The sequence below is a fragment of the Rhinoderma darwinii genome, chromosome 3, assembly GCF_050947455.1.
Source record: "Rhinoderma darwinii isolate aRhiDar2 chromosome 3, aRhiDar2.hap1, whole genome shotgun sequence".
NCBI classification, from domain to species: domain Eukaryota; kingdom Metazoa; phylum Chordata; class Amphibia; order Anura; family Rhinodermatidae; genus Rhinoderma; species Rhinoderma darwinii.
Window position 1 is genome coordinate 347,641,588 of NC_134689.1, and position 17,287 is coordinate 347,658,874.

Consider the following 17,287-nt stretch of genomic DNA (forward strand, 5'->3'; position numbering starts at 1 on the left):
ACCAGCTTGTGCCACTTTTTTTTTTATATACACCGTTCACCGTACGTTATAAACTACATGTTACCTTTATTCTGCGGATCAGTACGATTCCGGCGATACCAAATTTATAGAACTTTTTTATAACTTTTTGCACAATAAAATTACTTTTGGAAAGAGAATGTATTTCTTCTGTCGCAATGTTGCGAGAGCCATAACTTTTACATTTTTTCATCGATGGAGCTGTATGAGGGTTTGTTTTTTGCGAGACGAGGTATATATTTTATCGGTACTTTTACTCGGTATTTTTGGATACATGCGACTTTTTGATCACTTTTTATTTCAGTTTTTGGAAGACAGTGACCAAAAAAACAGTAATTATGGCAGTGTTTTTGAGTTGTTTTTTTACGGCGTTCACTGCGCTGGATAAATAACATAATATTTTTATAGTTCAGGTCGTTACGGTCGCTGCGATACCAAATATGTATGGCTTTATTATTTTTTTCAATAATAAATGACTTGATAAGGGAAAAAGGGCGATTGTGTTTTGTGTTATTATTTGAAACTTTTATTGTATGTTTTCCAACTTTTATTTTTACTTTTTTTACACTTTTCTTTAGTCCCACTAGGGGACTTGAATGTCCAACTGTTTGTTTGATGTTCTAATACATTGCACTACCTATGTAGTGCAATGTATTGGAACTGTCAGTTGTTCACTGACAGCAAGCCGATCAGGCTCCGCCTCTGGGCGGGGCCTAATCAGCTTACGTAATGGCAGACAGGAGTCCATTGTTAGGGCTCCTGTTGCCATGGTAGCAGTCGCCAGCCTTGCCATCGCATGGCAAGGCTGCCGATTTTCTACAAACCTCTAGGATGCAGCGATCACAATGGATCGCTGCATCGAAGGGGTTAATGCCAGGAATCGGAGCTAGCTCCGGTTCCTGGCGATAGATCGGGGTGTCCGCTGTTACATACAGCGGACACCCACTGCTGATGACGCCGGCTCAGCTTTTGAGCCGGAAGCTGAGCCGGCGCCATCTTGCCGATGTTACCGGAAGCCTCCTGGGCCCCACCGACGACGGGGCATAGGAGGATTCCGTTACAGGCTGATCGGCAGGTAAGCATTAGCCCTCCGATCGCCTTTGCAGCCACCGGCAACCCAGCGATCACGTTGCATGGGTGCCGGTGGCTATAAACTCCTCACATGCTGCGATCTCTATTGAACGCAGCATGTGAGGGGTTAATCGGTCGGATCGGAGGCTAGCTCCGGTCCTGGCCGATACCTTAGGGTGCCAGCTGTAACATACAGCTGTCACCCGGCGGTGATGTCGCTGGCTCAGCTCCTGAGCCAGCTTCATCTCCATGACGTACATTTACGTGAAAAGGCGGTAAGCCACCGATTTTAATGACGTATATATACGTGATCCGGCGGGAAAGGGTTAAAGACCAACCAACGTCGGGCCTCATAGCCAAATGACGCTTGAATTCCTCGTCGTACCTCCAACAGGCCGTGTCTCTGTGTAATTTATAAGCTGAGTAGATTGTATCCAAATAAGTGAATAACTCAAAAGCTTTATCAAGGTTTTTATGACTAATTATACTTGCCATAATTGAGAAGGCCTGAAGCCAGTTTCCAAATGTCTTAGCAACTTTAGGTTTTTTATCCTCTGTTTTCTTCAAAACGTCGCTCTTTATCAACCATTAATTGCTGAGGGGATACCAAGGACCACCCATCTTTGCTAACATATTTTTTAACATATTAAAAACCTCACCCACGCCACTCGTGGCATTTTGTTCCAAGTCTGGATACAAGATAACTCAAAACTTGGCTGCGATGGAGGCTGTACATCAGGAGCCGGAATGGCAGACAGCAGGGGCAAAATGGCTGTTGTCATCACAGGAATCTTTGAAGACTCGCTAATTCCGATCAGCAGATCTGCTTCTCCGCCCACGTTTCTGACTCCTATGTGAATGCCCATCGTGATGACTATGTGAACCATCTGAGGAAGAAGAAGCATGATACACCGACCGGCCCCTAGACAAGCCACAGGAGTGTCTTCTATGTCGGGAGCGGTATCTATATTTTGGGGGACGTTCCCTAGTACGAGACCGCCTGAAGACCGACAACGATCTCCATGACGTTCTTTTGTTGTCTTGTCGGACCCGGATTCTGAAGGGGTATGACCTCTCCCATAATGGGACTCGCCTCCACGGGACCTGTTTCGCTCCAAATGTGGCTGTCTATGTATAGGCACTGAGGGTGCATTCTGGGGTGTACCAGTGATGCACTCAAAAAATTCATCAGCACGATCAATGGCAGAGGAATTCACCTCATCCCCATTAGGGGAAATTTTTGTTGATATTAATACTGAGGGATCAGTTTTTATTTGGAGAGGGGGACCTCTCCTACCAAACCAACGGGCAAACCTGCCAAGAGGTTTAGAAGCAGGCTGTGATACCACAGCCTTCTGTACTATTTAATTGTGCTGCAAATTAAATGCAGATACTGCGCTTATAACCGGAGGAGGGGGACTGAGAGCATGCTGAGTAGGATAGGATAGGATGCTGGAGGAGTGCAAACTGTCAGGGCGCCATCCGACTCCCAGCGTCGGCCCTTGGAAACACTGGCTCCCCCACCCTGCACCCCACTCACTTGAGCCTGCAGGGAGGTGTGAGGAAGCCGCTCTAAACGGCGCACTGCCCCATTTACAAGGCAGCGGCATGGCTCAGCCGAGCCAGTGGTCGGCACCCCCATGAAGGCCGCATACTAGAAGGCACAAGCTCTGAGAGACAGCCAGTAACCTGCTCAGACGTACCCTGCAGGAGCGGGGTAAGCCAGGTAGAGCCATCTTTTGCCAGCTTGTCCCTCAGGAGAGCCATTAATGCCTCGTCTGCCATTTCAAACAGGGGAAACCACTCTGTTTCTAAAATATAGTGTAGAGATTACTATTCCGATAGCTGGGGTGCGGTAAAGAGGAGAAAGGGGGACACCGCTTGGTTTTATTAGTTGGTAGGACCACCTTCTCATGTGCTGCTCACCAGCCAATTATATTAAAACCTCCTCAGAGGGTTGCCTCATGGGTAATCCCTTAAGGGGACGTAGACCTACAGTCAGTGACCCCCAGACTTAAAGGGGTTTTCCCACGAGAGACATTTATGACACATCCACAGGATATGTCATAAATGTCAGATAGATGCGGGTCCCAGATCACTTTTATTCCACCTGTTTAACACCTTAAATGCCGCGGTCAATCGCGACTGTAGCATTTAAATTGTTAGAATCGGGGGCGCCCCCGCAAACACGCGCCCCCCCGCCCCACGCAATGGGATCGGCCAGAGACGATGGTTGTCATGGCAGCCATGGGGGCCTAATGGCGGCCCCCAGGTCTGCCATCTTTATATTCCTTTGAAGGGCTTCAAACGAGACTGTCAGTATCATGATATACTGCAATACATTAGTATTGCAGTATATCATGTAAGCGATCCAACGATCGCTGGTTCAAATCCCCTAGGGGGACTAACAAAAAAAAAGTAAAAAACAGTTAAATAAAGTTTTTTTATAATGTTCCAGAAAAAAAAAATGAAAAGTTCCCAAAAAAAATTTCCTATTTTTTCCCTAATGCAATTAAAAAAAAAATAAAAGTTAACATAACTGGCATTGCCGCGTCCGTAAAAGTCTGAACTATCACAATATAGCGAAAATAAATGAAATATATATAAAACATGCAAAATAGTCACATGTACCCCAAAATGGTATCTGTGAAAATTACAGCTTGCCCCACTAAATTTAAGCCCTCACGCCGCTAAATTGATGGAAAAATAAAAAAGTTATGGCTCTTAGAATATAGCGACAAAATATATATTTTTTTTTATCAAATTGTTTTCTTTTTTTAAATGTGGTAAAACATAAAACAAAACATATACATTTGGTATCGCCGTAATCGTATCAACCTGTAGAATAAGGTGAATATGTAGTTTTTACCGCCTGATGGACGATGTAAAAACAAACCCCCCCCCCCCCCCCCAAAATGGTGTAATCGCTGTTTTATGCCATTTTCACCCCACAAATAATTATTTGCAGCTTTCCGGTACATTATGCGGTACAATAAATGGTGCCATGAAAAGCTAGAACTTGCACCGCAAAAAACAAGCCCTCATATGGCTATGTCGACGAATAAATAAATAAGGTTTTTGGTATATGGCTTTTGGAAGGCAGGGAGGAAAAAACACTCAAATTCGCCTGGTTAAATCATATTCTCTCAAGAATGTGAGCAGGAGAATCCCTATTCAATAAGTAAATGGATAATTCAACTTTCCGGATTGAGACTGCACTTTCCATAGATGTGAGGGAATGTTCACACGGCTTACTTTCGACCATTTTTCGGGCCGTAAACGACCAAAAAGTCGGAAGCAAAACGCCACCACAAATCTGCCCATTTATTTAAATGGGAAAAACAGCATTCTGTTCCGACGGGGCATTTTTTTATGCGTTCATTTGGAAAAATGGGCGCGAAAAAAACGCCTGCAAAAAAGAAGTGCATGTCACTCACTCGTTGAGCCGTTTTTGGAGCCGTTTTTCATTGACCCTATAGAAAAACAGCTCCAAAAACGTCCGTAAATAAACGCCGTGAAAAATGCGAGTTGCTTCAAAAAACGGCTGAAAATCAAGAGCTGTTTTCCCTTGAAAACAGCTCCGTATTTTAAGACGTTTTTGATTTTGTGTGTGCACATACCCTAACTGTTATGACCATAGCATCCCAGGAAAGGACAGTGACAAGAACAGTGCAACTATTAGGGCCTGTTCACATCAGCGTCTGGATTCCATTCATGGGTTCCGTTCGACCTTTCCGTCGGAGGAACCCATGAACGCATATCCAAATGGAAACCATAGCTTTCGTTTGCATTACCATTGCATTACCTGGAACGGAAACAAATGGAAACCAATTGCAACGGAAGCATTTCCATTGAAATTGTTCCTCCGAAGGAAAGGTAGAACGGAACCCATGAACGGAAGCCTGACACTGATGTGATCACACCCTTAATCGTGCAAAAGGGGAAAATCTATTTTGGATGGTTAGATTTTATCACTGGTTACACTTTAAAGTCAGTGTGTTTTGTGCAACTTTCTCAATACTTTTATTAAAAATAATTTTTACTTTTTGAGATATAGCTGCTTTGTATTCTGTATTCAAGGCAACTGTATCTAACGCTGAAACCTGTATCCATCAGTTCAGCAGCACTGATTGGTGCAGTGTCAGCGGGTCCTGCGGGTCATATCCACTGGTTATTGATCGCATCTAAGTTATTAACTTAGATGTGATTGCTAACAGCTCGATCCTGTGTGTCGGAAGCAGGAGACAGGCAGGCAGGGGAGTTATAGTTAGCAACCTCGGTGTGAGGGTATGTTCCCACGCAGAGTCAAAGACGTCTCAAAATACGGAGCTGTTTTCAAGAGAAAACAGCTCCTGATTTTCAGACGTTTTTTGTGCCACTCGCAATTTTGGCGGCGTTTTACGCAACGTTTTTTACGGCCGTTTTTGGAGCTTTTTTCAATAGAGTCTATGGAAAACGGCTCCAAAAACGTCCCAAGAAGTGTCCTGCACTTCTTATTCGCGGACGTATTTTTACCCGTAAAAAAACGCAGCGAAAAACGCTCCATCGGAACAGAACGCCGTTTTCCCATTGAAATCATTGGGCAGATGTTTGGAGGCGTTCTGCTTCTGATTTTTTGGCCGTGTTTTGGGCGTTTACGGCCCGAAAAATGGCCGAAAATAAGGCTTGTGAACATACCCTTATACTTAGAAAAGCTGCTTTGCAGGGCATAATTTTTTATTTGAATTAAATTGCGCCTCCTTAGAAAAAAAAAAGCCACCTAATATTGCCGGGGAAAAATTAACACCGGCACTGGTCTCCTGCTCTAAATGCCGACTGGGTCATTGGAATATTGGCCAGGTGGCAAGTCTAGTGGGGTCCAACCTCCGGGACCCCCTTGGATTAGAACTATGATAGAACCTGTCAATTGTGTGGTCCCGGAGTTTTGACCCCTCCCATCATACATTGATGACAAATCCTAAGAATAGTCCATCAAAGTTAAAGCCCCATAGAACCCATTTAAGTTTAATAAATGACAAACAACATGTTGTTTAAGGTGTGCAACAATAAGAAGAATTGTCACTGTGATATGGATTGGGCCCCACCACGTTGCAACACAAGCGGCTATGGAGGGAGTGTTGATAGTGGACCACTGACCAAGAACTCTTTTATCAAATACATCTCACCAAAACAAAGGATTTTGGAAGGTAAACATACTTTTATTATGTAATAACTGTCTGCATTTACAAATGTATTGTATGAAAGCGAATGTATCACCCATATTGTTTTTTACTAATGAAAACTAGACAATGATACTTTTTTTTTTCTAGTCCATTTTCCTTTTCTTATTGTCGTATTTTCTTATAATTTTCTGTACATAATTATGGGAGCAGCCGTCTTGGCTAAGTTACTGTTAACAGCTTTCAGAGATATGCTTTACAGCACCTGAACGTAAAATAGGAACCTGTAAACAGGACGGGACCCATTGAGGTATGTAGAAGAGTTTTCTAGGCACGCACTGTGACCTGTGCAGAGGGTATTGTGCAGGGATGGGGAGAAGGGGAGCTGTGTCCATCAATGGTGGATCCCGTGTTATCTAAAGATAAGTGTTAATGCCCTTTTACACTGGCCAATTATTGGGCAAACAGGGAGACGTGCTGCCGACACAATAGAAATGTATGGGGACGAGCGATCGGAGCAACGAGCGCTCGTCCCCAAACTAGCTTCATGTGAAAGGAGCAAACGAGTGCCGATCAACGAGCTGTCTCGTTGATTGGCGTTCGTTGCAACGGCCAAAATTGGCCGGTGCAAGGCTCTATTCACATGACAGGATCTCGGTGTCGGCCGTTTTGGTCTGTTTTTCTTGGTCGTTTTGTATTTGCTCCGCTTCCATTCCAGGCCGTGTTTCAGTTTTTAACGGCCGATAGTGACCCGTTTTGCATCCGTTTTTCACTGTCCGTTTTAAAAACGGATGAATTTCATTTGTCAATTTTTTGGGTCCCAACCCACCAAAAACACCCTCAGGAAGGTCACATGATTGCCCATACACCATTTTCTCTCGCTTTCAGGGTATAGAGAACCCTGCCTGATCTCTCGGCTTCTTTGCATTGGTTTCTGGCTTTTTCTCTGCTATTTTTTACTTGCTACCATGTCCTCACAACCATTGAACCGTGTACTGCAGCTTTGGCTGATTTTTGGCAATTCAGACAGCAATCGCAGATGTTGATGCCCTCTGTAGATAGTGCCACAGTGCCCCCTGTAGATAGTGCCACACAGCCCCCTTGTAGATAGTGCCACAAAGCCCCCTTGTAGGTAGTACCACATAGCCCCCTTGTAGGTAGTACCACATAGCCCCCTTGTAGGTAGTAACACATAGCTCCCTTGTAGGTAGTGCCACACAGCCCCCTTGTAGGTAGTACCACATAGCCCCCTTGTAGGTAGTACCACATAGCCCCCTTGTAGGTAGTACCACATAGCCCCCTTGTAGGTAGTATCACATAGCTCCCTTGTAGGTAGTGCCACACAGCCCCCTTGTAGGTAGTGCCACACAGCCCCCTTGTAGGTAGTGCCACAGTGCCCCCTGTAGATAGTGCCTCAGCCCCCTTGTAGATAGCACCCCCACCTGTAGATAGCGCTACTGTAGCTCCCTGTACGAGCGGAGTTCCTTTGGCCGGGGATATAGCTTCAGGAGTTGCCCCTGATGTCACTGTCCATATATAGATAGTGACGTCAGGGACTTCTCCTGGAGCGGAATCCCTGGCCACAGCGTCGGCACCGCTATGCAGGGGCGTAGCTAGGGGGGGCAGGCGGGGCATTTGGCGCAAGGGAAGGGGGGGCGCCGAAGAGCAGCTGATCGCTGCTGACAGGCGCCCCGTATGTAGGACACCTGCAGCAGCTTAGGAAGAGCCAGGAAATATAGGGCGTTCTGACTGGGGTCTGTAACAGCCATGGAGTGGACCAGTCCAGTCACCTGACCTCACGTCAGTGACATGAGGTCAGATGAACTCAGGTCAGGGGACAGGTCCACTCCCGTGCTGCAGCCTTCCAGAATCTGCCTCCACTCTGTGATCTGTGCTCTGCCGAGAAGCAGACAGGAAGCTCCGCCCACAGCCCGTCCTCACCTGTTAGCATGGAGACATGGTGAGTGAGTGTCTGTATGTCTGTATGTCTGTCTGTCTGTCTGTGTCTCTGTCTGTCTGTGTGTCTCTGTCTGTCTGTGTGTCTCTGTCTGTCTGTGTGTGTCTCTGTCTGTCTGTGTGTGTGTGTGTGTGTGTGTGTGTGTGTGTGTGTGTCTCTGTCTGTCTGTGTGTGTCTCTGTCTGTCTGTGTGTGTCTCTGTCTGTCTGTCTGTGTGTGTCTCTGCATGTGTTTGTCTCTTATATCTACTACATTATCTGTACTGTGTAGCAGAGCTGAGATTGTAATTTAGCACAATGTGTTATCTGTGATTTTACATAGGACTGCAGGGGACACAACTACATTATCAGTACTCAGAGAGTTATCAGTGTGCTATCCAGTGGCGTAACTACCGCCGTAGCAGCAGTAGCGGCTGCTACGGTGCCCGCGGCATGAGGGGGCCCGTGTCGCCCGCCGGCACGGCCCCCCCCCATGGCCGGAGGCTCCGCTAGCAGCCGCTATGGCTGCTACAGCGGGACGCCACTGAACACTACGGCAGAGCAGGGAGGTATCTCCCCGCTCTGCCATTAAACAAAATACATGTATCCCCTCTCCACAGGACTGGGGATACATGTGTGATCGCTGGCAGCGATAGGGAGAACGGGGGACTAAAAGTCCCCCCCCTCAATGTTCTCCATCACAAACCTCAGACTTCCGGGGTCTGTGTCGGCAGCTCCGTAGAAATGAATGGAGCGCCGGTCGCGCTTGTGCGCATGCGTGACCAGCGCTCCTTTCATTTTAATTGAGCTGCGCAGACACCGGAAGTCCGAGGTTAGTCATGGAGAACATTGGGGGGGCGGACTTTCAGTCCCCCGTTCTCCCTATCGCTGCCAGCGATCACATATGTATCCCCAGTCCTATGGAGAGGGGATACATGTCTTTTGTAGGACACACTGTAGGTCGGATTTTTTTGGGAGAAGGGGCTGTATGGTGTTCCCTACAGGGGGGGGCAGTATGACGTTCTCTACAGGGGGGCTGTATGGCGTTCTCTACAAGGGGGGCTTTATGGCGTTCTCTACAAGGGGGGCTGTATTGCGTTAGCGCCAAACAGCCCCCCCTGTAGATAACGCCATACAGCCCCCCCTGCAGGGAACACCCTACAGCCCCCCCCCTGCAGGGAACACCATACAGCCCCCCCTGTAGAGAACGCCATACAGCCCCCCTGTAGAGAACGCCATACAGCCCCCCTGTAGAGAACGCCATACAGCCCCCCTGTAGAGAACGCCGTACAGCCTCCCCCCTGCAGGGAACGCCGTACAGCCCCCCCTATAGGGAACGCCATACAGCCCCCCCTGTAGATAACGCCATACAGACCCCCCTGTAGATAACGCCATACAGCCCCCTTTGTAGATATCTACAGGGGGGGCTATAAAAAAGGCACTCTCTAGAAGGGGGGCTGTGTGTGACACCCAGGGGAGGGGGGGCCCCAGTCAAAAGTTTGCTATGGGGCCCAGTCTTTCCTAGTTACGCCCCTGGTGCTATCTGTAGTGTTATATCTACTACATTATCTGTACTGTGTAGCAGAGCTGAGATTGTAATTTAGCACAATGTGCTATCTGTGGTGTTACATAGGACTGCAGGGGACACAACTACATTATCAGTACTCAGAGAGTTATCACTGTGTTATCTGTGGTGTTACATAGGACTGCAGGTAACATCTACTACATTATCTGTAGTCAGAGAGTTATCACTGTGTTATCTGTGGTGTTACATAGGACTGCAGGTAACACTACTATATTATCTGTAATCAGAGAGTTATCACTGTGTTATCTGTGGTGTTACATAGGACTGCAGGTAACACTACTACATTATCTGTAATCAGAGTTATCACTGTGTTATCTGTGGTGTTACATAGGACTGCAGGTAACATCTACTACATTATCTGTGCTGTGTACATATGTGCCTGTGTGGGTATATATGGGTCTGTTTGTGAATGTGTCGTTGTGCTTGTATATTTGTGCCTTTTATGTATTTGTATATGTTCCTGTGTGTGTGTGTGTGTGTGTGTGTGCGTATATGTGTCTGTACGTCTATATTTACCTGTATGTATATATTCCAGATGTGTGTATGTATATTTGCCTGTATGTCTAAATATCTATCTTTATGTATGTACAGTATATATGTTCCAGCGTGTCCCTATATGTGGTTAATTTTTGGTTTGTGTAGGGGGCGGCAATAGAGAGTCCCGCACAGGGCGCCATCCAAGCGAAGGCCGGCCCTGGCTGCACCGACCCTAGTCAGAAGGAACTCCGCCGCATGACCTCCTCGGCTTCTCCGGTAAGTCACACCAGGCAGAGCGGAGAGTGGTAGCGGTAGGCTACCACTCACCGGTCTGTTCACAGTGTGGCGCTAAGTACAAGGGGTGGGAGTGTGCCGCTATCTACTAGGGGGGAAGTGGGCTGTGTGTGGCGCTATCTATAGGGGGCTGTGTGTGGCCTCTTTAATTTATTTTTATGTTAATTACATTATAGATCTACATCGCTTGTAAAATGTAGAAATGCTTTTATACTGGCGTTACATTAAAAAAATCGTGAAAAAAAATTACACCTCATTGATTGGTAGGGAAAGAAAACATGGCGAGGGGGAAGGAGATGTCGGGAAATAAGTTGGGGGGGGGCGCCAAACTGAATCTTTGCCCCGGGTGCAGGAGAACCTAGCTACGCCTCTGCCGCTATGGACGGGGATTCCGCTTCAGGAGTTGCCCCTGATGTCACTGTCCATATATGGATAGTGATGTCAGGGGCTCCATCTAAGAGCAGAATCCTCGGCCAGAGGGATTCCGCTCCTGCAGGGAGATACAGTGCGCTATCTACAGTGGGAGTGCCATCTACAGGGTGGTGCTATCTACAACAGGGCTGTGGCACTACCTACAGCAAAAGAATCTCCTCACATGCACTTCGCACTGTATAATATATCTGGGGCATTAATGTGTTAAACTGCTCGCTGCATATTGTTGCAATGTTATATGTCTTGTGATTTTGGTGCAGTAATTGGAGAAATAATCAGAGATCAGGTTATTGAGAAATTTAAATCCGTGCACCTCAGAAGGAGATTGCTAAAATAACCTAATCTGAAACTTCCCAGTCTGCAGGAGATTGCAAGAACCATTGAACTGTCTGAGTAAGGCTCTGTTCACATCTGCGTTGGGGTCCCATTCTGACGTTCCGTCAGAGCTTTCCGTCAGAACGGGACCCTGAACAGACACAAACGGAAACTAGAGGTTTCCGTTTCTATCACTATTGATTTCAATGGTGACGGATCCGGTACCCATGGTTACAAATTTGTCTCTGTTGTGCACCTGATCCGTCGTTTTGCCAGAAACAATAGCATAGTCTGGCAAAACGACAGATCCGGTGCAAGAGACAAACGGAAACCATGGGCACCAGATACGTCACCATTGAAATCAATCGTGATGGAAACGGAAACCTCTTGTTTCCATTTGTGTCTGTTCAGGGTCCCGTTCTAACGGAAAGCTCTAACGGAACGTCAGAACGGGACCCCAACACAGATGTGAACAGAGCCTTACAGGCTTTGCATATTGAAAACAAAGAGTTTGCATCAATAAAATGCTATCTCTAAACCCACCTTCCATAATAGGAACTTCAGGAGTGGAAAAGCACATTTTCCAAAGAGACCTAGTTCTGCAAACTGCAATAAATGTGGCAGAGAGGGGCACATGAGTCAGGACTGCGCCGTGGTACAGAATAAAATGTGCTATGCTTGTGGAAAGATGGGTCACTTTGCAGCTAAATGCAAAAGTGCAGCCTCAGAAAACCAAAGTACAAACAGGTTTAAAGCACAATAGGTGAATGCAAAAGTAGATAGTATGGCTACAGGTGCAGAGACTACATGAGATTGTGAATTTATTTTCTCACTGTGCTCACTGGAGCCTGGGACATTAAGGGGGTTATCCAGGGACCAAACATTGCTTTGATTCATATATTTTATATAAAAAGAAATCACTTACTAATATACTTTAATTAAAAATTCAGTACTAAATGGTGCCGTTCAAACCCAGTGAACTTTTCCCAGAAGTCCTGGAGCTTTTCTAATATTGATGACACGCCTACACGGCCCCTCGTGACTGAGGGCTTGCTTCATGTGCTGTTCGTGTCGGAAGGTTATCAATGGCATGACCGCAAGGGGCTGTCACACTACCTATTGCTGGAGTCCCCGAGCAGAGCATCAACTAGCTCTTTGCTCGGAACTCCAGCACTGCTCCCGACATTTGGTCACTGACTTCAGGGGTTTCCTATAGCTGGAGTTCCCGAGCAAAGTATCAGCTAATGCTCTGCTCAGGGACTCCAGTACTGCTGCCGACGTCACTGTCCATATATGGGAAGTGACGTCGGCAGAAGTAGTGGAGTCCCCGAGCAGAGCATCAGCTGATGCTCTGCCTGGGGACTCCTGTACTGCTGCCGACGTCACTGTCCATATATGGACAGTGACAGTGACGTTGGTAGCAATGCTGGTGTCCCCGGGCAGAGCATTAGCTGATACTCTGCTCGGGTACTCCAGCAATAGGAAACCCTTGAAGTCACTGTCCATATATATGGACAGTGACGTCGGCAGCAGTATGGGAGTCCCCAAGCAGAGCATCAGCTGATGCTCTGCTCGGAGACTCCAGCCATAGGAAACCACTGAAGTCACTGTTTTTTAACTTTTGACCAATTGTAGAGAGGAGTGTAGGACGCTGGCCAATCAGCGTCATACACTTCTCTCCATTCATGTCCATTTGTTTTCACAGCACAGCATAATCTCGCGAGATCCCGCTGTGTTGTCACATACACCCACATTAACTTTACTGAAGTGTCTTGACAGTGAATAGACATTGCCTCAAGCCAGGATGCGATGTCTATTCAGACTCCCGACACTTCGGTAAAGTTTCTGTGGGACTTAATCACACAGCACAGTGTGATCTCGCGAGATCACGCTGTGCCATCATTCACAGTGTGATCTTGCGAGATCACGCTGTGCCGTAAGTCCCACAGTAACTTTACCGAAGTGTCGGGAGTGTGAATAGACATCGCGTCCTGGCTTGAGGCAATGTCTATTCACTCTCAAGACACTTCAGTAAATTTAATGTGGGTGTATGTGACTGTACAGCATGATCTCGCAAGATCACGCTGTGCTGTGAATACAAATGGACATGAATGGAGTGATTGGCCAGCGTCATACACTCCTCTTTACAACACCCAGTTGGGCATTAAGAAACGAATTAGCATAAATCTAAAATTGTTCATAACTTGTTCAAAAATTATTGTTTTTCAAAATAAAGACCACTATTGTTATCTACATTACAGCGCCGATCAGATTATGTAGGAGATAGGGCACTTATAATCTGGTGACAGAGCCTCTTTAAAGGCAAATTCTACACCTCTGTCCAAACACATGGGAATGGGTCTGCCTTGTGGACTGAATTCTTTGTTGTTGCTGGAAAAGTATCCCTTCGGTTTGGCCGCAAAACAGCTATGGAACTAGGGGTACTAGGATTGGCCCTGATGCAAACTATACAGAGATCAACATGCTGTCTCATTCTATCCATAAATTGAAAGAGGAATTTAAAGACTGTTTTTCTGTGTTTGGAAAGTTGAAGGATTTTCAGTTAGAGTTTCACATTGACCCACACGCAGACTCCCATACAGTCTAAGGGCCCCTGTGGAGCAGAAGCTTGCTGAATTACTGGCACTTTATATCATTGAACCAGTGGAGGGACCTACTCCCTGAGTGTTTCCTTTAGTTGTTGTACCAAAGGGAAAAGACATTCGGATATGTGTAGATATGAGATGTGCTAATCAAGATGTGCTCGGAGAAAGGCACCCAATACCCACTATTGAAGATGTTCTGCATGAGATGAATAGGGCAACTGTGTTCAGTAAATTGGATTTGAAATGGGGCTTTCATCAAATTGAATTGACCCCAGTTTCTAGGGTACTTACAACGTTTGCAAGCCATAAAGGTCTCTTCAGATATAAGCGCCTGATGTTTGGAGTATGCTCAGCACTAGAGGCCTATCAACATGTCATCCAACAAGTGCTACATGGTTGTGAAGGAACACACAATATTTCCGATGACATCATTGTGTGGGGAAAAACCACACAGGAGCATGATGAGCGTCTTCGGGCAGTGCTTAAATGCTTAAAGGAGAAAGGTTTAACGCTCAATGGAAAAAAGTGCAAATTTCAAATGAATAAAATTACATTCATGGGCCATGTACTGTCAGACAAAGGTATTGGTCCAGAGGACAGTAAGATCAAAGCCGTCTCAGATGCCAGGAATCCTGAAACCCTTGCAGAAGTGCGCAGTTTTCTTGGGTTAGTGAATTACTGTGCAAAGTTTATTCTGGATATGGCAACTGTAAGTGAACCTCTGAGATGGTTAACTCATAAAGCAGCCTCATGGAAGTGGGGTCCCGCTGAACAAGGTGCATTTAATGAATTAAAGAGACGGCTTACCTGTGCAACAACTTTAGACTATTTTGATCCCTTTGCACCAACTCAAATTATTGTCGATGCAAGCCCTGTGGGTTTAGGCGCCATCCTAGTTCAGTGGCAACGCGCAGGTGACTACAGACCTGTTCAGTATGCAAGCAGATCCCTTACTGATGTCAGACTGAAAAAGAAGCTGTAGCAGTCATTTGGGGATGTGAAAGGTTTCACACATATCTTTATGGTCTTGAATTTTAAATTGTAACAGATCATAAGCCGTTAGAGATGATATATTCTCCTTGATCAAAACCATCAGCCAGTATTGAAAGATTGGTTCTTTGGCTTTAAAGTGAGATACCGACCAGGGCCTACAAATGCAGCAGATGCGCTGTCAAGATTGTCCCCAAGCTTCAGCACAATCTCATAACCTAGCAGAGGAATATATTTGTTTTGTTGCTGCTAAGGCCATTCCCATGCATTGACACCACGTGTGTAATGGCAGGAAGGAGGTGAAGGGAAAGTGAGCCCTAATCTACCCACCGCCCTGTCCCTGCCTACTTGCAACGACCCGCCCTAGGCGACGGGGTACAACTGGGCGGCGGTCCCTACGCTGTCTAAGTGCACGGGAGAACAAACAGGGAACACACAAGGGAAGGGGCAGTAGCCCACGGAACGGCGCGAGAAAAAAAAAGGAGCGGTGAACGAATAGTCAGGACCAGGATGAAGTGGAGTATACCAACGTGAGCACGGAGAAGGAAGCAAGCCAGGGGCAAAGCGAAGCAGGTAAAGCGGAACTGCAGCAAGACAGAAGCACGGCAGAAGCAGGCTGGAGCAAGCAGCAGTGGGGCCAGGAATCCAGAAGAATTACAAGCACTGAGGAAGAGAACACGGCAGGTAATAAAGGACAGGGGGCGGAGCTAACTCCGACTGACCAGGCCGCGATAGGCTCTCCCACTCCTGAGCCTGCCACCCTGGTTGGTGGGAGACGGTGTCAGTCTAACAGGTCTGGCCTCAGGTGTGGATTGATTAATCCCAGGAGTATACCTAGACGTAGTACCTGGCAGATCCCTAACAGTACTCCCCCTTTTATGAGGGGCCACCGGACCCTTACTAAGAGGACCCGGTTTAGTAGGGAAGAGAAGGTGGAACCTCCTGATCAATACCCCAGCGTGAACATCACGAGCAGGTACCCAAGTCCTCTCCTCCGGCCCGTATCCTCTCCAATGGACCAGGTACTGGAGGGAGCCCTGGACCATCCTACTGTCCATAATCTTGGCCACCTCGAATTCCACCCCCTCAGGGGTGAGAACAGGAACAGGAGGTTTCCTCGAGGGGGACCGGGACGAGGAGCAGCGTTTGAGGAGGGAGGCATGGAAGACGTCATGTATGCGAAAGGATGGGGGCAGCTCCAGACGGAAGGATACAGGGTTGAGGACTTCAATGATCTTATAAGGTCCAATAAATCGGGGAGCAAACTTCCTGGACGGGACCTTAAGGCGCAAGTTCCTGGACGACAACCAGACCAAATCCCAGACGACAAACCGGGGGTTAGCAGAACGTCTACTATCAGCCTGAATCTTTTGTGCGCTCTGGGACGCCTCTAGGTTCTTCTGAACCTGGGCCCAGACTGTGCACAGTTCCCGATGAACATCCTCTACCTCAGGATTATTGGAACAACCAGGGGAAACGGAGGAGAACCTTGGGTTAAACCCGAAATTACAGAAAAACGGGGAGACCCCTGACGAGTTACTGACCCGGTTATTCAGGGAAAATTCAGCAAGGGGAAGGAATGAGACCCAATCGAATTGACAGTCAGAGATGAAACACCTTAAATATTGTTCCAGGGATTGGTTAGTCCTTTCCGTTTGGCCATTAGTTTCGGGATGGAAGGCGGAGGAGAAGGACAGATCAATCTCCAACTTTTTACAAAAAGCTCTCCAAAATAAGGAAACAAATTGTACCCCTCTGTCAGAAACGATATTGACTGGGGCCCCATGGAGACGCAGGATGTGTTTCACAAACAAAGAAGCTAACACCTTGGCGTTAGGTAGCTTCTTAAGGGGCACAAAGTGGCACATCTTGCTGAAGCGGTCTACTACCACCCACACCACCGACTTGCCCTGAGATGGGGGCAAATCGGTGATAAAATCCATGGAGATATGGGTCCAAGGTCTCTGGGGAATGGGCAAGGAACGTAGTAGGCCCGCAGGTCGGGACCTAGGGGTTTTGGACCTAGCGCAAACCTCACAAGCGGCGACGTAAGCCCTAACGTCTTTAGGCAACCCAGGCCACCAATAGTTTCTGGTAATGAGGTGTTTGGTGCCCAAGATGCCAGGATGACCAGATAGAGCGGAGTCATGGTTTTCCCTGAGTACCCTTAGCCGGTATTGCAGGGGAACAAACAGTTTGTCCCCAGGGACGTTCCCGGGAGCTGAACCCTGATCAGCCGCAATATCAGAAGCTAAATCAGAATCCGTGGCAGAAACGATTATACCAGGGGGTAAAATACAAGCAGGATCCTTCTCGGAAGGAGGATTGGCCATGAAACTACGTGACAGAGCATCAGCCTTAATATTCTTGGACCCAGCCCTATAGGTAACCAAGAAATTAAATCTG

General features: G+C 47.0%; 1 protein-coding gene across 6 annotated transcripts in view; it reads left to right on the forward strand.

Annotated features, from left to right (window-relative positions):
- LOC142749896 (disintegrin and metalloproteinase domain-containing protein 9-like) overlaps window positions 1–17,287 on the forward strand; it is a 146,690-nt gene that overhangs the window by 118,843 nt on the left and 10,560 nt on the right. For 5 of the 6 annotated variants that reach the window (XR_012882501.1, XR_012882502.1, XM_075858461.1 and 2 more), the window contains one exon: window positions 6,125–6,275. The exons of the other annotated variant lie outside the window; for it this stretch is intronic. Coding sequence is in view for 3 of the 5 variants with exons in the window: in XM_075858461.1 (XP_075714576.1) it covers window positions 6,125–6,275 (151 nt within the window). In the remaining 2 variants the exon portion in view is untranslated. The remainder of the gene's footprint in view (window positions 1–6,124; window positions 6,276–17,287) is intronic. 6 annotated transcript variants of the gene reach the window in all.